This window comes from Rhinoderma darwinii, chromosome 4 (genome assembly GCF_050947455.1).
Source record: "Rhinoderma darwinii isolate aRhiDar2 chromosome 4, aRhiDar2.hap1, whole genome shotgun sequence".
NCBI classification, from domain to species: Eukaryota; Metazoa; Chordata; class Amphibia; order Anura; family Rhinodermatidae; genus Rhinoderma; species Rhinoderma darwinii.
This window is the reverse complement of record NC_134690.1, coordinates 246,006,638-246,032,964: the sequence shown is the minus strand read 5'-3', so window position 1 is coordinate 246,032,964 and position 26,327 is coordinate 246,006,638. Positions and strand designations below refer to the sequence as shown.

Genomic DNA, 26,327 nt, shown 5'->3' with positions numbered 1-26,327 from the left:
AGCTTCTACAGAGGGCACTGTGGCAGCTTCTACAGAGGGCACTGTGGCAGCCTCTACAGAGGGCACTGTGGCAGCCTCTACAGAGGGCACTGTGGCAGCCTCTACAGAGGGCACTGTGGCAGCCTCTACAGAGGGCACTGTGGTAGCCTCTACAGAGGGTACTGTGGCAGCCTCTACAGAGGGTACTGTGGCAGCCTCTACAGAGGTTACTGTGGCAGCCTCTACAGAGGGTACTGTGGCAGCCTCTACAGAGGGCACTGTGGCAGCCTCTACAGAGGGCACTGTGGCAGCCTCTACAGAGGGTACTGTGGCAGCCTCTACAGAGGGTACTGTGGCAGCCTCTACAGAGGGTACTGTGGCAGCCTCTACAGAGGGTACTGTGGCAGCCTCTACAGAGGGTACTGTGGCAGCCTCTACAGAGGTTACTGTGGCAGCCTCTACAGAGGGTACTGTGGCAGCCTCTACAGAGGGCACTGTGGCAGCCTCTACAGAGGGCACTGTGGCAGCCTCTACAGAGGGCACTGTGGCAGCCTCTACAGAGGGCACTGCGGCCTTATCTACAGAGGGCACTGGGGCCTTATCTACAGAGGGCATTGCGGCCTTATCTACAGAGGGCACTGGGGCCTTATCTACAGAGGGCACTGCGGCCTTATCTACAGAGGGCACAGCGGCCTTATCTACAGAGGGCACTGCGGCAGCATCCACAGAGGGCACTGCGGCACTATCTAAAAAGGGGCTGCCCAATCTTGACATGTGTGCTAACTGAGCCGCCGGACTGCATTTAGCGACACTTAAACTGGAAAGCTGGATTGTTGAAATAAGCACGTGGAGAAATATCTCAAATTTTAAACCTAGCGCTATTATTATAGTAATGTAGTATTATTATTATTATTATTATTATTATTATTCTAGTAATATAGTGTTATAGTAGTTCAAATAACTAATTGATTAACAATAATTTTGTATTGTATCAAATTTGAAAGTAATGCGGCCCGTCAACTTCCCATTTTTTCTATATGCGGCCCACTTACCCGGCCGAGTTTGAGACCCCTGCTCTAAGGTGAACATTTATGTGCATTTTTGCTCATTTTTTACGCATTGATCCGCACAATTGGCGCCGTGTCCTTTTTTGCTTTGTTCTGAGCTAGTGGGGAAGCGGGGGGGCTCAATTGTGCAGAAAGAGGAATTTTTCTGTAATAATATATAGTACAAAGTTTTTCATATGCACTTGTCCTATTAATTTATGTAACGTTGAAAAGTTAGTGACCATTTACAGAGTTAAAGCAGTGGGGTTTTCTGTATGCTCCCCACACTGCTTCTCAAACATGAGTTCCCGTGGCTTCACACAGCTTCTGCCTGCTCCCTGGTCACCTGGTCAGAACAGGGTTAGCAAATTTCTACCTATGTACCTGTTTTAGGCCAATAAATATTACAGTGAATTCCACTTTCTTTTGTGTGATTTGCCCTCGGTAAGCTGATTTTAATAGACTATCAATCGTGTTTATTAGCAAACCGAAAGATATCCCAATTATGTCGAAGACCAGCTTAAAGAGGCTCTGTCACCAGATTGTGCAACCCCTATCTGCTATTGCAGCAGATAGGCGCTGCAATGTAGATTACAGTAACGTTTTTATTTTTGAAAAACGAGCATTTTTGGCCAAGTTATGACCATTTTTGTATTTATGCAAATGAGGCTTGCAAAAGTACAACTGGGCGTGTTGAAAAGTAAAAGTACAACTGGGCGTGTATTAGGTGCGTACATCGGGGCGTGTTTACTACTTTTACTAGCTGGGCTTTCTGAAGAGAAGTATCATCCACTTCTCTTCAGAACGCCCAGCTTCTGGCAGTGCAGATCTGTGACGTCACTCACAGGTCCTGCATCGTGTCGGCACCAGAGACTACATTTGATTCTGCAGCAGCATCAGCGTTTGCAGGTAAGTAGCTACATAGACTTACCTGCAAACGCCGATGCTGCTGCAGAATCATCTGTAGCCTCTGGTGCCGACACGATGCAGGACCTGTGAGTGACGTCACAGATCTGCACTGCCAGAAGCTGGGCGTTCTGAAGAGAAGTGGATGATACTTCTCTTCAGAAAGCCCAGCTAGTAAAAGTAGTAAACACGCCCCGATGTACGCACATAATACACGCCCAGTTGTACTTTTACTTTTCAACACGCCCAGTTGTACTTTTGCAAGCCTCATTTGCATAAATACAAAAATGGTCATAACTTGGCCAAAAATGCTCGTTTTTTTAAAATAAAAACGTTACTGTAATCTACATTGCAGCGCCTATCTGCTGCAATAGCAGATAGGGGTTGCACAATCTGGTGACAGAGCCTCTTTAAGGGTGTATTCACATGTGCAGGTTGATCAGGTTGTGCTATGTCGTTTTTGGAGCCAAAACCAGGTGTGGCTCATAAAGTGAGGGAAAGTACATAGGACAGACCATACTCTGCATATTTAAATCCACTCCTGGTTTCAGTTTTTTTAAAATTAAAATAAAGGCTTCCGTAATTCGGCACTTATTATCGATTGACGACAGCAGGGTGGCATCTACATAAAGCTTGAAATCCCTTGATCGAACAAATGAAAAGGACGTTCCACTTATTGAGCCTTTTTGTTCGGTACCTACACAAATTCACATTTAGAAGGCCACAGTGATATGTTTATAGAGCATGTTATCCTTGAATAGTAAACTATGCAGCGACTGTTTAAAATTCACAGAAAAAAAAAGACTCGTTTTTTGTTAGTTATTTTATTTAAAGTATTCTACTTGCTTTTGACACATTTTGACACATTTTAAACATCAACCTAAAGTACTGTACATCATTGCATGGATATGTATAACTTGAGCTGATATTTTATGTACTGTAATATATTCCAAAACTTTTCACTTACAGTCATCTAAACTGTTTAATGCCATTCTCATAAGTGGTTCAGAAATTAGTCATGAAAAAATAGTACAATGAAATGACATTGAGTATCAGACTATGTTACATTTCTGGTGCATCCATTGAATGATTTTATTACATTGAAAGTCCAGGACAAATAAATTTACTTTAAATTGAGTTTTTATTACTGCAACTTCAACATAGTCATGTATACATCTACAATAAGCTAGCATTTAATTGTTAGACTCTCATGTATTAGCCTTGACCTTACCATTGCATAAACTCAGTTGCAATACATTAAAAAACGAAAATCAACTTTATTATAACTACACTAAACAGTGGCGTAACTACCGCGGTAACAGCAGTAGCAGCTGCTACGGGGCCCGGGGCTTGAGGGGGCCCGTGCCGCCAGCCGACACGCCCACTCAAATGCCCCGTGGCGCCGCTAGCAGCCGTTATGGCTGCTACTGTGGGGCCCGCGACGCCGAGCCTTACACAGGCCCTCTCATGCCTGTAGGTGTCGCTAGCACCGGAGGGGGCCCCAGTGCTAGCGGCAGCCAAATACATGTATTAGCACTGAATGGCCGGGCATGTTCCGTGCCTGACCATCCAGTGCCTTACAATGACACTGATTGGCTAGCGGCGCGATGACATTATCGCGCCGCTTCCATGCTTGGAAGGTGCTGATTGGCGAGGCAAGTCATTCTGCCCCGCCAATCAGCGTCATTGGAGGACACTCGTTCAGCTCCTGCAGACATGCTCAGAAGAGAGCATGTCTGCATCGCCAGTGAATAGCGTGGGAACGGGATCATGTGAGTATGTTAAGTTTTTTGTTTTTTTTCCCTCATAAAAATGTGAATGGCATTATCTATAGTGGGGGGGGGGGGGTCATCTTTATGTGGGCTATTATATATAGGGGGTCTATATGTGGGGCAGTAGCTACAGGGGGGTCTATATGTGGGGCAGTAGCTACAGGGGGGTCTATATGTGGGGGTGTGGGCCACTATATACAGGGGGCTCTATATGTGGGCCATTATATACAGGGGGCTCTATATGTTGCCCATTATATACAGGGGGTTCTATATGTGGGCCATTATATACAGGGGGGTCTATATGTGGGCCACTATATACAGGGGGGGTCTATATGTGGGCCATTATATACAGGGGGGTCTATATGTGGGGCACTATATACAGGGGGGTCTATATGTGGGCCACTATATACAGGGGGGTCTATATGTGGGCCATTATATACAGGGGGCTCTATATGTTGGCCATTATATACAGGGGGTTCTATATGTGGGCCATTATATACAGGGGGGTCTATATGTGGGCCACTATATACAGGGGGGTCTATATGTGGGCCACTATATACAGGGGGGGTCTATATGTGGGGCACTATATACAGGGGTGGGTTACCTGTGGGGCACTAGCAACAGGGTGGTTATATGTAGTGCAGTCTACAGGGGTGGGCTATATGTGGGACACTATATACAGGGGGAGCTATATGTGAGACACTATCTACAGAGGTGGGCTATACGTGGAACACTAACTATAGGGGAAGCTATATGTAGGGCAGCACGGTGGCTCAGTGGTTAGCACTATTACCTTGCAGCTCTCGAGTCCATATGTGGGCACTATCTACATGGGCTTCTATGTAGGTCACTATCTACAGGGGGCACGGTGTGTGTGTGTGTGTGTGTGTGTGTGTGTGTGTGTGTGTGTGTGTGACAGTTATATTTAGATGTGTTGAGAATTTTAACTTTGTTTATAGGTGCAGAAATGTTTTAAAAGTGAGAAGCTGAAGACATCTGAGCGGAAAACTGCAGAAATGGGTCATGGCCGGGAGAAATCCATCATAGATGTCTGAACCGGAGGGAGGAGAAAAGAACTAGAATCTGAGACGTCACCGGTGAGTCACTTAATGTAAATGTTTATTCTGCCTCTAATCAGTATTGTAGTCACTGTATGATCTGCAGCGAGATGATGGTGATAGGATTTTTTTTGTGAAACCGCATCTCCCAGCATATCCTTACCATTGTTCCGGCCATGCTGGGAGCTGTAGTTTTACGCCGTACAAACCTATACGCAGTGGCGTAACTACCGCTATAGCAGCTGTAGCGACTTCTACGGGGCCTGCAGCATGAGGGGGCCCGTGGCACCCGCCGGCAAGGCCCCCTCCCATGGCCACAGGCTCCGCTAGCAGCCGCTATGGCTGCTACAGCGCGACGCCGCTGAAGGGGTTGTTCCTACAAAAGACATGCATCCCCTATCCACAGGATAGGGGATACATGTGGGATCGCTGGTAGCGATGAGGAGAACGGGGGACCGAAAGTCCCCCCTAAGTTCTCCATGACAAACCTCGGACTTCCGGGGTCTGTGTCGGCAGCTCCGTAGAAATGAATGGAGCGCCGGTCGTGCTTGTGCGCATGCGTGACCAGCGCTCCTTTCATTTTTATTGAACGCCGGAAGTCCGAGGTTAGTCATGGAGAACTTCGGGGGACTTTCGGTCCCCCATTCTCCTTATCGCTGCCAGCAATCACACATGTATCCCCTATCCTGTGGATAGGGGATGCATGTCTTTTGTAGGACAAACTCTAGGCCGTTTTTTTTTTGGGGGGGGGGGGGCTATATGATGTTATCTACAGAGGGGTTCTGTATGGCGTTATCTACAGAGGGGGTCTGTATGGCGTTATCTACAGAGGGGGTCTGTATGGCATTATCTACAGGGTGGACTGTATGGCGTTATCTACAGGTGGGGCTGTATGGCGTTATCTACAGGGGGCTGTGTATGGTGCTATCTATAGGGGGGCGCTGTGTGGTGGAATCTATAGGGAGGCACTATCTACAATGGGGGGGTTGTGTAATACCCAGCAGAGGGGGGGCCCCAGTCAAAAGTTTGCTATGGGGCCCAGTCTTTCCTAGTTACGCCCCTGACACTAAAGTTATTATATTGGCAAAGTTTATTAGCAATCCATACTGAGATATTCTCTATAACCCTTTACAATTCAGCCGCCATTTTTGCACGAGTGTGTACACACAGCCTCCCCAGACTTATTAATATTTATCTATTCAATGCATGAACAGACTTCTTCGTATACTTCTATCAAGTAAGGCCCTGTTCACACTGAGTTATTTGACACGTTTTTTTGACACGGAAACCGCGTTGGAAAACACGCCCAAAAACTTCTGAAAATGCCTCCCATTGATTTCAAAGGGAGGCGGAGGCGGGAAAAAGAAACGACATGCCCTATCTTCGGGTGTTTACGTCTCTGACCTCCCATTGACTTCAATGGGAGGCAGAGAAAGTGTATTTCGCTGCGTTTATGCCCATGGTGCTCCATAGGCACGAGCAAAAAACACCACGAAAAATGCGGCAAACGGCGTGCAGGCAGATCAAAATCTGCCTCAAAATTACAACCGTAAACGCCTGAAAAATGGCCGAAAAATCTGAAGCAGAACGCATCCAAACATCTGCCCATTGATTTCAATGGGAAAACGGCATTCTGTTCCGACGGAGTGCAGGTCCCTTCTTGGGACGTTTTTGGAGCCGTTTTTTATTTACTCTATCGAAAAAAGCTCCAAAAATGGCCGTAAAAATCTCTGCGAAAATCGCGTGTGGCTTAAAAAACGTCTGAAAATCAGGAGCTGTTTTCCCTTGAAAACAGCTCCGTATTTTGAGACGTTTTTGAGTTTGCATGTAAACATACCCTAAGGGTATGTTCACACGCAAACGCAAAATACATCAGACGTTTTTGCAAGTACTCGCGTTTTTCGCCGGGTCTTTTACGGACGTAATTGGAGCTGTTTTTCAATGGAGTCAATGAAAAATGGCTCCAAAAACGTCCCAAGAAGTGACATGCACTTCTTTGACGCGGGCGTCTTTTTACGCACTGTCTTTTGACCTCGTCTGAACAGAACATCGTAAAACCCATTGCAAGCAATGGGCAGATATTTGAAGACGTAATGGAGCCGTCTTTTCAGGCGTAATTCGAGGCGTAAATTACGTCTGAAAATAGGTCGTGTGAACATACCCTAACAGTAATCAGCTGAATCTAAATATATGAGACAACGCTAGTGTTGAATGTTTTGCTACGAATAGAAAAATATACCATTAGATAGCATATAGGTTTATTAGCAGCCACAGATTTAGTGTGTCATACAATTACATTTATGGGACCATTCTCACAAAAATATTCTCTATAGCTTCCAAACTACATGCCTTCCAATATTCAATCGGTATTCTCTGCCCCCCTCTGCTGTTACCACAAAAATGTGAAGTCTCAGTACTCATTGAGGATGCTTGAATCGAAGCACTTCATGCACAATAAGGGCGGATTCAGACGAACGTGTTTTGCGTCCGTGCCGGCCGCGTGGTTTTCACGCGGCTCGCGCGGACCTAGAGAAGTCTATGGGGCAGTGCAGACAGTCCGTGAGTTTTGCGCAGCGTTAGTGCGCTGAGTAAAACTCGCGACATGTTCTATGTGTCGCCGTTTTTCGCGCATCACGCACCCATTGAAATTAATGCGTGCGTGAAAATCACGTATGCCCCACGGAAGCACTTCCGTGGGACAAGCGTTATTCGCGCAATAACAGTAAAAGAATGAATGTAAACAGAAAAGCACCACGTGCTTTTCTGTTTACAAACATCCAAACGGAGTGTCATAAAGATGGCGGCTGCGCGAAAAGCATTCGATGGTAAGTAACATATAGGTAGTACGTAACCTAATCTGTATATACGAATAGGATGCATCAACTAGTACAGTATATAATTTGTACTCGTATACCCCCTAGAACTGAGCAGTACATTGCTTGAGTAATGTTAAAGCCTTAAAGGGTTATTCCCAAGTTGAGTAATTTTTTTTTTTTTAACACCTCTTTAACATAAATAAAAATATAAATATATTGCTCTAATTTTTTTTTTTACTAATCACATCCTAACTTCCTTTTTCCTCAACTAGATAATGCAGCTAGCGCTGGTTATATTTTCTAAAAGAGGGCGTGAGCGGCCAGATGTCAATCAAGTCGTTCTGCTCTGTTAGGGTATGTTCACACGAGGGCGTCCGTAACGGCTGAAATTACGGGGATGTTTCAGCCTGAAAACATCCCCGTAATTTCAGCCGTAACGGCATGTGCAGGCGCTTGAACGCCGAGTCAATTACGGACATAATTGGCGCTGCTATTCATTGGAGTCAATGAATAACGGCTCCAATTACGGCCAAAGAAGTGACAGGTCACTTCTTTGATGCGGGCGTCTATTTACGCGCCGTCATTTGACAGCGGCGCGTAAATTACGCCTCGTGTGAACAGACAAACGTCTGCCCATTGCTTTCAATGGGAAGATGTTTGTCAGCGCTATTGAGGCGCTATTTTCGGAGTAATTCGGGGCAAAAACGCCCCGAATTACGAACGGAATTAGTGCGTGTGAACATACCCTTAGGCCTCATTCACACGGCAGGGTTTCCCAGCCGGGTGCCGGCCGTTCATAAATCGGCCGGCACCCGTCTGCATTAGGAATAATAGACCCCTAATGGGGCTATTCACACGACCGATTTTTTGACGGCCGGAAAAACCGGCCGTCAAAAAATAGGACGTGCTCTATCTTCGCCCGGGTACCCAGCCCCCATAGAAGTCTATGGGGCCGGGTAATACACGGCCATCACCGGGATGTGTCCCGAGTGATGGCCGGGTTTTCCGGAGCCTGCGCTCTATCTCCTCCTCCTCACAGCGCAGAGTGCATGTGAGGAGGAGGAGTTGATGCCATTCTGACGAATGGCATCGCTGTACACGGTGTGGCAGGGCCGGGGTGTACAGCTGCGCTGGCTCCCTTCCCCTGCTTGAAAAGCACCCTGGCCCGGCGACACCTTTGATGGCGCCGCTAGCAGCTGCAGCTGCTGCTGCTGCGGCTGCTACTACTGCAGCGACGCCACTATAGCAGAGCAGGGAGGTATCTCCCCGCTCTGCTATGTGCTAGTCGCACTTTAGCTCCTGGACAGAGCGCTTGATGTCTCTGTCCATATCTGGGCAGTGACATCAGGGGAAACTCCTGAAGCGGAATCCCCGAACACATGGGGATTCCCCTTCAGGAGTTGCCGCTGATGTCACTGTCCGGATCTGCCCGGCCCGGCACGGATGCAAAACTTAATGCAAACCGGCCGGGCAAAATGGCCAATTTTACCGGCCGACACTCGGGCTCGGGAACGACCCGGCCGTGTGAATCCCGCCTTAGGCCTCATTCACACGACAGGGTCCGAGTGTCGGCCGGGAAAATCGGCCGTTTTTGGCCGATTTTCCCGGCCGGTTTGCATCCGATTTGCATCCGTTCCGATTCCATTCCGGGCCGAGTTGCCGTTTTTACCGGCCGATTTGGACCCGATTTGCATCCGTTTTTTTCCCTGTCCGTTTTAAAATCGGATGAATTTCATTTAAATTTGTTGCCACACACAGCCCTTTGTAGATAATGACACAGCCCCCCTGGTAGGTAATGCCACCCAGCCCCCTGTTGGTGATGCCACACAGCCCCCTGTTGGTGATGCCACCCTGCCCCCTGTAGGTAATGCCACCCAGCCCCCTGTAGGTGATGCCACCCAGCCCCCTGTAGGTGATGCCACACAGCCCCCTGTTGGTGATGCCACCCTGCCCCCTGTAGGCGATGCCACCCAGCCCCCTGTAGGAATACCACCCTGTCCCCTGTAGGTAATGCCACCCAGCTCCCTGTAGGTAATGCCACCCAGCCCCCTGTAGGCGATGCCACCCTGCCCCCTGTAGGTGATGCCACCCTGCCCCTGTAGGTGATGCCACCCACCAGCCCCCTGTAGGTGATGCCACCCACCCTGCCCCCTGTAGGTGATGCCACCCTGCCCCCTGTAGTTGATTCCACCCTGCCCCCTGTAGGTGACGCCACCTAGCCCCCTGTAGGTGATGCCACCAAGTCCCCTGTAGGTGATCCCACACAGCCCCCTGTAGGTTGCACCCATCCCCCCCCCCCTTCAAGGAGAAGTCACTGACTTCAATGTCCATATATGGCCAGTGTAGTCACTGACTTCTCCTGTAGAGGAATTCCCTGCAACAGGTCGGGAATTCCGCTTCAGAAGTGAGTGACGTCACTGTGTCCATATATGGACAGTGTAGTCACTCACTTCTCCTGTAGCGGAATCCCCGGCCATAGAGTCGGGGATTCTGCTGCAGAAGTACGTGACTTTGCTGTGTCCATATATGGACAGTGTAGTCATGCACTTCTCCTGTAGCGGCATCCCCGGCCATAGAGTCGGGGATTCCGCTGCAGAAGTGCGTGACTTCGCTGTGTCCATATATGGACAGTGTAGTCACTCACTTCTCCTGTAGCGGAATCCCCGGCCATAGAGTCGGGGATTCCGCTGCAGAAGTACGTGACTTTGCTGTGTCCATATATGGACAGTGTAGTCACTCACTTTTCCTGTAGCGGAATCCCCGGCCATAGAGTCGGGGATTCCGCTGCAGAAGTACGTGACTTTGCTGTGTCCATATATGGACAGTGTAGTCATGCACTTCTCCTGTAGCGGCATCCCCGGCCATAGAGTCGGGGATTCCGCTGCAGAAGTGCGTGACTTCGCTGTGTCCATATATGGACAGTGTAGTCACTCACTTCTCCTGTAGCGGCATCCCCGGCCATAGAGTCGGGGATTCCGCTGCAAAAGTGCGTGACTTCGCTGTGTCCATATATGGACAGTGTAGTCACTCACTTCTCCTGTAGCGGCATCCCCGGCCATAGAGTCGGGGATTCCGCTGCAGAAGTGCGTGACTTCGCTGTGTCCATATATGGACAGTGTAGTCACGCACTTCTCCTGTAGCGGCATCCCCGGCCATAGAGTCGGGGATTCCGCTGCAGAAGTGAGTGACTTCGCTGTGTCCATATCTGGACAGTGTAGTCACGCACTTCTCCTGTAGCGGAATCCCCAATCCCCGGCCGGGGATTGGGGATTCCGACTCCTACAGCGAGCAATAAAAGACCCTCCTCCTCCTCCTCACATGCACTCTGCACTGTGAGGAGGAGGAGAGAGAGTGCGCGAGCGACGGTAGACCCGGCCATCACTCGGGACACATTCCGGTGATGGCCGGGTATTACCCGGCCCCATAGACTTCTATGGGAGCCGGGCGGCCGGGCACCCGGCCGAAAATAGAGCATGTCCTATTTTTTGACGGCCGGTTTTCCCGGCCGTCAAAAAATCGGTCGTGTGAATAGCCCCATTAGGGGTCTATTATTCCTAATGCAGCCGGGTGCCGGCCGATTTATGAACGGCCGGCACCCGGCCGGGAAACCCTGTCGTGTGAATCCCGCCTTCGGCCTCATTCACACGACAGGGTCCGAGTGTCGGCCGGGAAAATCGGCCGTTTTTGGCCGATTTTCCCGGCCGGTTTGCATCCGATTTGCATCCGTTCCGATTCCATTCCGGGCCGAGTTGCCGTTTTTACCGGCCGATTTGGACCCGATTTGTATCCGTTTTTTTCCCTGTCCGTTTTAAAATCGGATGAATTTCATTTAAATTTGTTGCCACACACAGCCCTTTGTAGATAATGCCACAGCCCCCCTGGTAGGTAATGCCACCCAGCCCCCTGTTGGTGATGCCACACAGCCCCCTGTTGGTGATGCCACCCTGCCCCCTGTAGGTAATGCCACCCAGCCCCCTGTAGGTGATGCCACCCAGCCCCCTGTAGGTGATGCCACACAGCCCCCTGTTGGTGATGCCACCCTGCCCCCTGTAGGCGATGCCACCCAGCCCCCTGTAGGAATACCACCCTGTCCCCTGTAGGTAATGCCACCCAGCTCCCTGTAGGTAATGCCACCCAGCCCCCTGTAGGCGATGCCACCCTGCCCCCTGTAGGCGATGCCACCCTGCCCCTGTAGGTGATGCCACCCACCAGCCCCCTGTAGGTGATGCCACCCACCCTGCCCCCTGTAGGTGATGCCACCCTGCCCCCTGTAGTTGATTCCACCCTGCCCCCTGTAGGTGACGCCACCCAGCCCCCTGTAGGTGATGCCACCAAGTCCCCTGTAGGTGATCCCACACAGCCCCCTGTAGGTTGCACCCATCCCCCCCCCCCTTCCAGGAGAAGTCACTGACTTCAATGTCCATATATGGCCAGTGTAGTCACTGACTTCTCCTGAAGAGGAATTCCCTGCAACAGGTCGGGAATTCCGCTTCAGAAGTGAGTGACGTCACTGTGTCCATATATGGACAGTGTAGTCACTCACTTCTCCTGTAGCGGAATCCCCGGCCATAGAGTCGGGGATTCTGCTGCAGAAGTACGTGACTTTGCTGTGTCCATATATGGACAGTGTAGTCATGCACTTCTCCTGTAGCGGCATCCCCGGCCATAGAGTCGGGGATTCCGCTGCAGAAGTGCGTGACTTCGCTGTGTCCATATATGGACAGTGTAGTCACTCACTTCTCCTGTAGCGCAATCCCCGGCCATAGAGTCGGGGATTCCGCTGCAGAAGTACGTGACTTTGCTGTGTCCATATATGGACAGTGTAGTCACTCACTTTTCCTGTAGCGGAATCCCCGGCCATAGAGTCGGGGATTCCGCTGCAGAAGTACGTGACTTTGCTGTGTCCATATATGGACAGTGTAGTCATGCACTTCTCCTGTAGCGGCATCCCCGGCCATAGAGTCGGGGATTCCGCTGCAGAAGTGCGTGACTTCGCTGTGTCCATATATGGACAGTGTAGTCACTCACTTCTCCTGTAGCGGAATCCCCGGCCATAGAGTCGGGGATTCCGCTGCAGAAGTACGTGACTTTGCTGTGTCCATATATGGACAGTGTAGTCATGCACTTCTCCTGTAGCGGCATCCCCGGCCATAGAGTCGGGGATTCCGCTGCAAAAGTGCGTGACTTCGCTGTGTCCATATATGGACAGTGTAGTCACGCACTTCTCCTGTAGCGGCATCCCCGGCCATAGAGTCGGGGATTCCGCTGCAGAAGTGAGTGACTTCGCTGTGTCCATATCTGGACAGTGTAGTCACGCACTTCTCCTGTAGCGGAATCCCCAATCCCCGGCCGGGGATTGGGGATTCCGACTCCTACAGCGAGCAATAAAAGACCCTCCTCCTCCTCCTCACATGCACTCTGCACTGTGAGGAGGAGGAGAGAGAGTGCGCGAGCGACGGTAGACCCGGCCATCACTCGGGACACATTCCGGTGATGGCCGGGTATTACCCGGCCCCATAGACTTCTATGGGAGCCGGGCGGCCGGGCACCCGGCCGAAAATAGAGCATGTCCTATTTTTTGACGGCCGGTTTTCCCGGCCGTCAAAAAATCGGTCGTGTGAATAGCCCCATTAGGGGTCTATTATTCCTAATGCAGCCGGGTGCCGGCCGATTTATGAACGGCCGGCACCCGGCCGGGAAACCCTGTCGTGTGAATCCCGCCTTCGGCCTCATTCACACGACAGGGTCCGAGTGTCGGCCGGGAAAATCGGCCGTTTTTGGCCGATTTTCCCGGCCGGTTTGCATCCGATTTGCATCCGTTCCGATTCCATTCCGGGCCGAGTTGCCGTTTTTACCGGCCGATTTGGACCCGATTTGCATCCGTTTTTTTCCCTGTCCGTTTTAAAATCGGATGAATTTCATTTAAATTTGTTGCCACACACAGCCCTTTGTAGATAATGCCACAGCCCCCCTGGTAGGTAATGCCACCCAGCCCCCTGTTGGTGATGCCACACAGCCCCCTGTTGGTGATGCCACCCTGCCCCCTGTAGGTAATGCCACCCAGCCCCCTGTAGGTGATGCCACCCAGCCCCCTGTAGGTGATGCCACACAGCCCCCTGTTGGTGATGCCACCCTGCCCCCTGTAGGCGATGCCACCCAGCCCCCTGTAGGAATACCACCCTGTCCCCTGTAGGTAATGCCACCCAGCTCCCTGTAGGTAATGCCACCCAGCCCCCTGTAGGCGATGCCACCCTGCCCCCTGTAGGCGATGCCACCCTGCCCCTGTAGGTGATGCCACCCACCAGCCCCCTGTAGGTGATGCCACCCACCCTGCCCCCTGTAGGTGATGCCACCCTGCCCCCTGTAGTTGATTCCACCCTGCCCCCTGTAGGTGACGCCACCCAGCCCCCTGTAGGTGATGCCACCAAGTCCCCTGTAGGTGATCCCACACAGCCCCCTGTAGGTTGCACCCATCCCCCCCCCCTTCCAGGAGAAGTCACTGACTTCAATGTCCATATATGGCCAGTGTAGTCACTGACTTCTCCTGAAGAGGAATTCCCTGCAACAGGTCGGGAATTCCGCTTCAGAAGTGAGTGACGTCACTGTGTCCATATATGGACAGTGTAGTCACTCACTTCTCCTGTAGCGGAATCCCCGGCCATAGAGTCGGGGATTCTGCTGCAGAAGTACGTGACTTTGCTGTGTCCATATATGGACAGTGTAGTCATGCACTTCTCCTGTAGCGGCATCCCCGGCCATAGAGTCGGGGATTCCGCTGCAGAAGTGCGTGACTTCGCTGTGTCCATATATGGACAGTGTAGTCACTCACTTCTCCTGTAGCGCAATCCCCGGCCATAGAGTCGGGGATTCCGCTGCAGAAGTACGTGACTTTGCTGTGTCCATATATGGACAGTGTAGTCACTCACTTTTCCTGTAGCGGAATCCCCGGCCATAGAGTCGGGGATTCCGCTGCAGAAGTACGTGACTTTGCTGTGTCCATATATGGACAGTGTAGTCATGCACTTCTCCTGTAGCGGCATCCCCGGCCATAGAGTCGGGGATTCCGCTGCAGAAGTGCGTGACTTCGCTGTGTCCATATATGGACAGTGTAGTCACTCACTTCTCCTGTAGCGGAATCCCCGGCCATAGAGTCGGGGATTCCGCTGCAGAAGTACGTGACTTTGCTGTGTCCATATATGGACAGTGTAGTCATGCACTTCTCCTGTAGCGGCATCCCCGGCCATAGAGTCGGGGATTCCGCTGCAGAAGTGCGTGACTTCGCTGTGTCCATATATGGACAGTGTAGTCACTCACTTCTCCTGTAGCGGCATCCCCGGCCATAGAGTCGGGGATTCCGCTGCAAAAGTGCGTGACTTCGCTGTGTCCATATATGGACAGTGTAGTCACGCACTTCTCCTGTAGCGGCATCCCCGGCCATAGAGTCGGGGATTCCGCTGCAGAAGTGAGTGACTTCGCTGTGTCCATATCTGGACAGTGTAGTCACGCACTTCTCCTGTAGCGGAATCCCCAATCCCCGGCCGGGGATTGGGGATTCCGACTCCTACAGCAAGCAATAAAAGACCCTCCTCCTCCTCCTCACATGCACTCTGCACTGTGAGGAGGAGGAGAGAGAGTGCGCGAGCGACGGTAGACCCGGCCATCACTCGGGACACATTCCGTTGATGGCCGGGTATTACCCGGCCCCATAGACTTCTATGGGAGCCGGGCGGCCGGGCACCCGGCCGAAAATAGAGCATGTCCTATTTTTTGACGGCCGGTTTTCCCGGCCGTCAAAAAATCGGTCGTGTGAATAGCCCCATTAGGGGTCTATTATTCCTAATGCAGCCGGGTGCCGGCCGATTTATGAACGGCCGGCACTCGGCCGGGAAACCCTGTCGTGTGAATCCCGCCTTATCATGTTTTCAGTACGAGACAGTTGTCCGGCAGCGACTCCTTGCATCGTACATAACTATGATGCTAGGAGCCCGGCTCCCTGCACTGTGTTCGGTCCGGAAGTTGCGGCCGAAATACGTCCGTCAATTACGGACGTAATGACCTCGGGTGAACATACCCTCAGTGCGCGCTCCCGACGTCGTTAGATGCTACCCCACCTCCCTGTAGCTAACTCCATTGGGACTCCTTGTATGAGTGTAGTTTCCAACACTCTAGCCAGGAATTCCTGTCCTGGGGGAGCCCCTGACTGTAGGGTCCGTGGTGTAAGCTGCACATAAATCAACTGTGCGAGACAGCGTCCTGCTCTGTCTGAAGTACAGTAGCCCGCACTGATACACTGATATGCTGACACACTGATACAGGGCTGGCTTCCTTACAGCAGACGAGAGCACAGAAGACCGAGCAGGACGCTGTTTCATACAGCTGATTTATGTGCAGTTTACACCATCAACAGCGGCCAGTCCATGCTGCTGTGTAGCATAAGTATGTAACAGACAATGTTACATACCTAGTCCTGATAAGGGCTCAGCTAACTCGGCTGGCCTTTACTGATGTGACGAGTACAGGACGGCTCCCTGGGCTACCGCGCATGCCTGGGGACCGTCATATAGACTTGAATAGAACCCGAGAGGTGGTCGGGCAGGGAGCTACTGCGCATGCTCTAGCATGCTCGTTCCCGAGATCCCGGCCACCTTCACTGCAAAATAAAGAGGTAGAACAGCGCAAGCGCGGCAACCGCTAGAGGAAAGCAGTGGTGGCCGGATCCCTAGGTAACGAGCAATAAACAAAGAGGGTCTGTCAGTAAGATGGAACCAGGATATCTCGCAAAGTACAGCATTTAAAAAAAGAAGGTATTTACAAAAATGCCCAATTTTAGGTTGTTAATCTTTATAGGTATATTTGTCAAGATGGGAACACCCCTTTAAATAAAGATGTGATAGTTTACATGTGTGCCATCATCAGCATTGCATTATAGTTAATTATATAATGTAACATATAATGCCTGTCTTCGAGTATATGCATAAAGTGCTTCTACTTTCTTGTTCATAAATTTAAATTGATAATGCAACAAAAGGCAAAAAGTTCTTAAAAAGTACAGAACAAAGTTATCCCTGACTCATACAGCCACATCTATTATGTATCTAATTCATATATTCGAATAGGTCATATATATAAATTTCAATTAGAATTTTGTAATAAAATGTGTCATGTCGCTTAAAATAAAAATGACATTTTATGTCTAGAATTATATTTTTGGTATCCGTATTAAATTGTTAAATGACATACAATTTAGTCATTTATTTTTAAAATTCGCCTTACACAATGTACAATATTCTATCTATCTATCTATCTATCTATCTATCTATCTATCTATCTATCTATCTATCTATCTATCTATCTATCTATCTATCTATCTATCTATCTATCTGTCTGTCTGTCTGTCTGTCTGTCTGTCTGTCTGTCTGTCTGTCTGTCTGTCTGTCTCAAATAAATCCCTGGGTTTTCCTTTACATTCACAATAAGTTTGAAGAAAATGGTCCAAGAAAATGTAACTTTTTTAAAATCATGTCTAAGGCCTCACACAAACGTATTTTTTTCCTCCCGTAAATACTGGCGTAAATACGAGTCCTTTGTCACATGTATTCGACCCGTATTCCACCAGTATTTACGGACCCGTGCCCGTAAATACGGATCCGGTGTCACCAGTATTCCACCCGTATTTACGGACCTGTTTTCTCTGCACTAATCGGCAGCCCCTTCTCTCTATCAGTGCTGGAAAGAGAGAAGGGGTAACCCTTTCAGGCAGAGTTTCCGCAGCGATTGAAAGTAAAAGAAGTTCATACGTACCGTTGTCTTGGTGACGCGTCCCTCTTTTGACATCCAGTCCGACCTCCCTTGATGACGCAGCAGTCCATGTGACCGCTGCAGCCTGTGATTGGCCTGTGATTGGCTGCAGCGATCACATGGGATGAAACGTCATCCCGGGCGGCCGGACTGGAGGAAGAAGCGTAAGTATAGGGGTCGCAGCGGTCGCAATAAAAAGTTACTATAGTAACTGAGGCCTATGTAATAAACTACATGGGCCTCTGTTACTATAGTAACTGACAGCACTTACCCTCCTCGTTTCGGAGCGCAGCAGAGGTCCTGACGTCACTACGCTGTGCGTAGCGCATTGCGTCACGACACTGTGCGCTGCACACAGCATCCCGATGTTGAATGGAGTGAGGACCTCTGCTGTGGCCGAAGAGGAGGGTAAGTTTAATATTACTGTCTGTTGGAGCTGATAGGTCAGAGTCCGACACCTGGGACCCCAACCAATCAGCTGGTTTGAAGGGGGAGCAGCACTCGTACGAGTGCTACTTCTCCTTCATACATTGTGTGATCCTGTATGCTGGGCCCTGTATCCAACCACATGGTAGGCTTCGATACATGGCCCACGTGTGATCCTGTCTGCTGGGCCCTGTATCTAAGCCTACCACAGGGTAGGCTTAGATATAGGGCGCCAGCAGACAGTAATCTTATACTGTATAATATTACTGTTTGGCGGGGCCCTGTATCTAAGCATCTTATCATGACCACATGGTAAGCTTAGATACATGACGCATGTGTGATCCTGTCTGACAGGCCCCGTATTTAAGCCTACCACAAGGTAGGCTTAGATACAAGGCTCCAGCAGACCGAAATCTTATACTTTATAAGATTACTGTCTGCTGGACCCTGTATCTAATCCTACCTTGTGGTAGGCTTAGATACAGGGTTCAACAGACAGTATCACACATGGGCCCTGTATCTAAGCCTACCACATGTGTTAGGGGAGATACAGACGGACGTTGCGTTTTTGCGCGCGCAAACAACGCTGCGTTTTGCGCGCGCAAAAACCATTTGACAGCTGCGTGTGTCATCCGTGTCTGATGCGCGGCTGCGTGATTTTCGCGCAGCCGCCATCATAGAGATGAGGCTAGTCGACGCCCGTCACTGTCCAAGGTGCTGAAAGAGCTAACTCTTTCAGCACCCTCGACAGTGAATGCCGAACACAATATCGAAAAACCTGTTGAAAAAAAAGAAAAAGTTCGTACTTACCGAGAACTTCCCGGCCGTTGCCTTGGTGACGCGTCCTTGGTGACGCGTCCTTGGTGACGCGCCTCTCGACATCGGGCCCCACCTCCCTGGATGACGCGCCAGTCCATGTGACCGCTGCAGCCTGTGCTTGGCCTGTGATTGGCTGGAGCTGTCACTTGGACTGAATTGTCATCCCGGGAGGTCAGACTGGAGGAAGAAGCCGGGAGTTAACGGTAAGTCAGAACTTCGTTTTTTTTTCGACAAGTTCATGTATATTGGGATCGGAAGTCACTGTCCATGGTGCTGAAACAGTTTAACTCTTTCAGCACCATGGACAGTGACTATCTCCTGACGTCGCGTACCGATAATTTTTTTGCCGGGTTCGGCCAAAACAAGTTCGGCCGAACCCGGTGAAGTTCGGTTCGCTTGTCCGGCTTCGCTCATCGCAAAGACACTCCGTTTGGATGTTCGGAAACAGAAAAGCACGTGGTGCTTTTCTGTTTACATTCATCCTTTTGACAGCTGGTGCGCTGTTTCAGTCGGTTCGCACGGAAGTGCTTCCGTGCAACCTGCGTGGTTTTCACGCACCCATTGACTTCAATGGGTGCGTGATGCGCGAAATACGGAGAGTTATTCAACCTGTCGCGCTTTTTGCGCAGCAGACAAACGCTGCGCAAAAAGCACGGACTGTCTGTACTGCCCCATAGACTTGTATTGGTCCATGCGTGCCGCGTGAAAACCACGTGGCCCGCACGGACCGAATACACGCTCGTGTGAATCCCCCCTTACTAATGGGTCTTTTTTGTGTATTTTTTTTTTTTTTACTACGTTGGATTTCAGAACTACTTCGATGACAGCATTTTTTTTATTATCAATAAAATTGTTAACGAGGGATGTGTGGGTTTTTTATTTCAATAAAATATTTTTTCTAAGTCTGTTTTTTTTTAAACCTTATTACTATCGCCTTAGTAATGGTGGCAGTCTGATTCGCTTAGTGTTAGCCAGTGTAGAGGCTTACACTAACCCCCATTATTACCACGTATCCACCGCCACCAAGCGTGCCGGGAAGAGCCATGTACGATCCAGTACCAGACCATCCTTAGTGATGACTGGGCACTGGGGTGGCCGCAGGCTGGTATTATTTGGCTGGGAAAGGCCAAACACAGTGGCATTTCCCACCCTGGTAATGCTAGGCTGCTGCAGTGTTGTATCTGCTGGTTATGAAAATTGGGGGGACCCCACGTCATTTAAAAAAATAAATAAATAATAATCAGAAAGGACGATGTGGGGTTCCCCCATTTTTCATAACCAGCTAGATACAATATAGCAGCAGGATAGCATTACCAGGGTGGGAAAGGCCACTGTGTTTGGTCTTTCCCAGCCTAATAATACCAGCCTGCAGTCGCCCCAGTGCCCATCCATCACTACAGATGGTCGGGTACTGGATCGTACCCGGCTCTTCCCAGTACCCCTAGTGGCGGTGGGTACCAGGTTAATGATGGGGGTTAGTGTTAGTGTTTTACCGGCTAACATTAAGCCCCGCCTTAGTAATGGACGCTGTCAATCAGCCAGCGGCCATTACTAAAGAGGTAGTAATAAAGTTTAAAAGAATACAAGGACATAGAAGAAATATTTTATTGAAATAAAAAACCCCCACACAATCCTCGTTATCCATTTTATTGAGAATAAAAAAAACGCCGTCATCAAAGTAGTCCAACAACTGAATCTGTAAAAATACACAAACACAACAAAAATTAGTAACACATAAAAAAGCTAAATAATTATTATTTTACCTTTCCTGGGTCCAGCGCTGGAGCCGCAATGTCAGCGAGCTGGGCCCTATATCTAAGCCTATCATGTGTATTACAGTCTGCTGAGCCCATGTATCTAATTCTATCCATAGCTATAGGGTTGTAGTACTAAAGATATGCTGTCTCCTTAATACACATACACACACACACACACACACATAATTTTTTTGGGGGGGGAACATATGTATTGGGGCTATTTCCCCTGATGTTATAAGACCTTAGTGACGCCTTTGGCTGCTAGTGCTGCATCGTTGGGTCACTTAGGAGACCGAGCGATGCAGCTGAAAGCTGCGGGCTGTCGGCAAGAAGAACTTTTGCATCGGGGCCCATGAGCCTTTAGCTATGCTCCTGCATCTGGTGCTCATCAGTTGTACAGTAGTGGACAACTTCTTTAAGCCCTTCCTGTGGCAGGGCTTAACAGAAGCCTGTAAAAATTATACTACACTGCAATACATTAGTGTTACAGTGTATTGTACCAGTGATCCAATGATCGCTGGTTCATGTCCCCTATCGGGACTAATAGATTGTGTAAAAAAAAATTTTTAGTAATGAAAAAAAAATATATATTATATTTTCCTCTAAAGTAATGTAAAAAATAAAAAAGTAAACAAAATTGATATTGCTGCGTCTGTAAAAATCCGAACTATTACAATATATCATTATTTAAATTGTGCGGTAAATGCCGAAAAAAATAAAAAATGCCAGAATCGCTGTTTTTTGGGTCATCTTAGCGCTGGAAAAAATGTAGTAAAAAGTGATCAAATAGTTTTATGTACCAAAGAATGGTACCAATAAAAACACAATTTTTTCGCAAAAATAAGGCCTCACACCGCTTAATCGACGGAAAAATATAAAAGTTATGGCTCTCAGAAATAAAAAAAAAACCTATATAAATTTGGTATCACTGTAATCGTATTGAGCCGCAGAATAAAATTAAGTTGTCGTTTTTACCGCATGCTGAACACCGTAAAAACGAAACCCAAAAAAACAATAGAGGAATCGCAGTTTTTCCCAATTTCAGCCCGCAAAGAATTTTTATTCAGTTTCCCAGTACATTATATGGCATTTTAAATGATGCCAATAGAAAGTAAAACTACTTCCGCAAAAAATAAACCCTCACACCACTTTATTGACAAAAAAATGTAAATGTTATGGCTCTTGGAAGACGGGAAGTGAAAAACAAAAATAAAAAAAATAAAAAACGTCTCAGTCTTGAAGGGGTTAAATTATATTGGATGTAGTACAGGTAGCACAGAAGAAATCAATCTGGCACCAGTTTTAATTTTTTTTAGAGCAGTTTAGACCAGTGTTTCTTAATGTTTGTGAGCCAAGTACCTCTTAGGCCACTTTCATATAAGGTGTGTTTTATTCAGTATTTTGCATCAGTATTTGTAGGCCAAAATTGGGAGTGGAACATAAAAAGAGATATAATGGAAAGATTTGCACCTCTTTAGTGTTTCAAAACTAAATACTGGTTTTGGCTTACAAATTGTAATGCCCATGGCCGTGGGCCGCCAGGTTTAGTTACTTCCTGACGGCCGCAGACATGGATCAGTGAGCGCTGGTCCCCATCTCCTCCTCAGGAGACGCCAGCGCTCACTTCCGCTCACTTCCGCTTCACTCGGCCGGGTCCCATAAAGCAGCAAATTAGCCCATGAGCACCCTGGACTATAAGAAGGGCCCAGCCCCTTCCTACATTGCCTGAGCGTTGTTGTCATTACCTATGTTTGTCTCTGCAAATGGTCCCTTAGTGTTTCTTCATTCCCAGTGTTCCCGTTCCCGCTTCCTGTATCCTGTGTCCCGTGCTATTCAGAACAAAGTGCCGTATAGAGTTGGAGCCGTGCTGCGCTAAGTAATACACCTGTCCTGTTACACCACGCCTGTTGTCTGCCTGCTGCCAAAGACTCATCTTATCCTGTCTTGCTGCTGTCCGAAGTTGCCATAGGTACACCTATTGAAATATAGACTTTGACCTGTGTCCTGTTGGCCAGCTCCCATACCATTAAGGCGGTACGGCCTAGTGGGTCCACGCACCCAACGTGACACAAATACTAATGAAAAACATCAGTAATCCAAGACTAATGGGAAGAAATAGGTTCAAATCTTTCCATTATATTTTTTCTGTTTAGGTTCCTCTCCTGGTTTTGGCTTCCAAATACTGAAGCAAAATACTGACTAAAATACTGCCATGTGAAAGTGGCATTACTCAAATAAATTACCTCAAAGTACACTGAAGGCTATGATCCTACACTATGCCGCACCTGTTAAAAGCACAACAGGAAGATCGTGTGGGTACTATTTAGATACATAATGTGTACCCCACAGGTTGAGAACCTAAAGGTTAGACAATGAAAGAAATTATCTACTGTTGCGGCATCTCAATATTTGTTTCCATTTTCATAAAGGAAGTCCAATAGTCATAATCTAGACTTATTGATGTCTATCTTCTATTTCCTTTAGGGTATGTGCACACGCTAGCTTGCTTTTACGTCTGAACAGACAGACTGTTTTCAGGAGAAAACAGCTGCCTCGTTTCAGACGTAAATGCTCCTCCTCGCATTTTGCGAGGCTTCTCTGACAGCCGTAAATTTTGAGCTGTGCTTCATTGAGTTCAATGAAGAACGGCTCAAATTACGTCTGAAAGAAGTGTCCTGCACTTCTTTTGACGAGGCTATATTTTTACGTGTCGTCGTTTGACAGCTGTCAAACGACGACGCGTAAATGACAGGTTGTCTGCACAGTACGTCGGCAAACCCATTCAAATGAATGGGCAGATGTTTGCCGACGTATTGTAGCCTTATTTTCAGACGTAAAACGAGGCATAATACGCCTCGTTTACGTCTGAAAATAGGTCGTGTGAACCCAGCCTAATAGTGAAAAGTGTATACTTTGTAAATGTCTTGTTTTGTAGGTTCTAATATTTTCCCTGTTCCTATAATTGAGAAAAATACGTCTCATTTCCATTAGAATTTAACTTTTGTTTATGAATTAATTACATTTTCAAGGCTTGTTGAGAAGCAGGGTCTGAAAAGTGCAGACCTTGGACTATACTATTAAGGATAATTTTTAATTGTGAAAATAAAAACACATCAAATTAATTAATGTGATTAAAATCCTGTCTGCACAAGTTAATTCAGCAGTCCCTAAGAATAGATAGAATTGTTAATTAGTGTAAGAACTCTACACAGAGCTGAAATAACCTTCAGATTTACAATGAATCTCACAACGTTCCAAGTCATAAGACGCATGCACTCACTAAACAAATAAAATTATCAGAATAACAGCAATAATCACATGGATTTTAGCATGGGAAATAAACATCCCTGGGGAAATTACAGGTGGTGTGATTGATTTGTGTATTTTAGCATAATATAACATGTTTTTACAGAGCCTGATATTTAACTGGGGAATTAAGTACCAGATCTTCTCTAGAGAAAACCACTTTATATAGCTACTAATGGTCATATCAGATGTGTAGTACATATTCATTCTTCAGTTTGTGGCTAATATACCATAACCTCATAACTCAACTCATATTAACTAAATTGTTTGATAAAAATTCTTCCCTTTCTCTATACCGTAGACACAAGTAGCATGCAACTGTTGCTGATCAATTAAAGGAATACTAAACATAGAAAATATATGGAAAATTATTTTCTTAAACTCCTTCTCTCCATTAATCCTATTTTGGATCATATTAAAATTAAAACTAAAAAAAATATATAAATAAATCGTCTCTATGTGTCCCAGGAGATCAGGCTGTAAGATAAAAGGCTGCAGCAGGAGCCCTTACCGCCCCCTCCCACTGCTCCGTCTATAACAGAAGATAAAGAATGTTAAACCCTCCCCTTTGGCTAAGCCCTGCCCTTGCCGCCATCTGCCAGACAAAAATGTAAGAGATCAAAAGTAAATGAATCCCTGTGTTCTCTGTAAGATTTCTACAAGACTATTTGCTTCATGCACAGGAAATCTTCCAAACTGACAAACAATTGGGGCAAGTTTATCTCCTGTTTACTTTTGTCATTCATTACTATGTTTAGGTTCAGTTCACACAGAGTTTTTAGGCGCTGATTTTGAAGCGGAAACCACGTCGAAAATCAGTGCCAAAAAATGGCGTATATTGTCCCGTGCGGCTTTTGGCTGCTCGCGACAAAAAAAAGCGGCATTAACTTTCTTGCCACGGTTTCCACCTCTGACCTCTTATTGAATCAATGGAAGGCAGAAAAAAGACCGCAACGTTTTCGAGTGTTTTTTGCGGTGTTTTTTTGCCCTCACATTACCTTCAATGGCTGAAGGCGAAAAACTGTTCAAAATCTGTCTCAAAATTCCTTAAGGAATTCTGTGGCAAATTATTTTCTGCCTGCAAAAAACTCTTTGTGAACCCACAAATGACACTATTTGTTATTTTTTATTTTCTATAGGAGATCTAAAGACCATAAATATAATCAGGTTTGATCCTGCAGTACACTAGGGGTTACACAGGGTGAAAAAAACAAACAAAAGTCAAGTCACACCACTGTTCCTAAAAGTGACTTTATATATAATGTTAGGGCTGAATATGGCCATTTAGCCCTGACATTCTTTCTGGGAACTTACTGGGAATGTATTGTTTGGCTAAAAGCTGCCAATGGGTTTGTGGAGGAAGTCACGTTGACGGTATATCACCATGATTTCATACTACAACTTCCCCATGTGGGCAGTGTGTGTAAAGTTGTACCTCTAAAATTTTTAAAAGCATTGTTCATGGTACCATTGCTTTGTAGCAATTAAATTATCCTAGCATGGATGGGTCTTCCACCTAGGCTTGAGGAACTGACACTATTATTTTTAGGTCCAACATTCTGATCAGAGTTGTTTTTCTGATAAAGACACACAAATCCTCTGCATAGTCATAGAGGTAAATGAAAAATTCTGGCTGCCTGCAGCAGCCAAAAGGGGGCAGCTTGGGAGTGTATGGCATACTGATTTATTATGGAGTTCAATATATTAACAGTATACAATAAGCTCCTAAACACCACTAGTGGATCTATTTAGACTAAAACCAAAAGACAATAGTCTTCACGGTCAGTCATTTAATAAATATTTATTGTGTATATTTCTCAATTTAAGTAAAGATACTCTTTGAAGCCCAGCCATTCATGATAAAAATATAACCCATACAGAACATATTTTTACTAAACCTTTTTTCTAGCCCTTTATTTTCTTTTAATAATCTTGTAATTACACAGAAATCAATCTTTTGGCTATTATGGTGTTTTATGCAAGATGTGCTGTTATGTCCATATTTTAGACTAATACTTCATAATCCACTATGACAAGTCTATACACAGACTAAAAAAGAACGCATGCAGCTCGATCATTGTGGCTTTTCTGAATAGATGTCTTAATAAATTGAAAGTGATTAGCCTATAATTGCTATGTACCAATCTTGTCTGCCTGTCATCACCAATAATTGTACAGAGAAAAATTATACATTTTATGTTTGTTATTTCTCTTCCAGACAAAGTTCCAGAGCAACGTTGAGACAACTTAACTTCCTAAGGGAAAACAGACATTTTTTTGGGGAGCTATGCTGGTGGAGGGGCTTTGCAAATATATTATCAAATATATTATCACCTGAGCAGAGATATAGCTTGTGCCATTGGTACATCTTTATAATGTATGTATTGCCTGGACAAGTTATTTTTGTGCCCTAGGCATATTAGGCTAATTGCACCACCCACACAAACTGTGCCCCCTGAATACAATCGTGTCACACAGCTTACCCCTGAATACAATCATGTCACACAGTGTACCCCTGAATACAATCATGTCACAGTGCCCCTGAATACAATCATGTCACACAGAGCCCCTGAATACAATTATGTCACACAATGCCACTGAATACAATCATGTCACACACAGAGTGCTCCAAAAAATAGTGCCA

At 47.3% G+C, this 26,327-nt stretch overlaps 1 protein-coding gene across 1 annotated transcript in view; it reads left to right on the top strand.

Moving 5' to 3' along the window:
• THEMIS (thymocyte selection associated) overlaps window positions 1–25,924 on the top strand; it is a 66,055-nt gene extending 40,131 nt beyond the window's left edge. Inside the window, exon 6 of the mRNA XM_075863714.1 lies at window positions 25,902–25,924. Within this exon, the coding sequence (XP_075719829.1) occupies window positions 25,902–25,924 (23 nt within the window). The remainder of the gene's footprint in view (window positions 1–25,901) is intronic.
• Window positions 25,925–26,327: the final 403 nt, after the last annotated feature.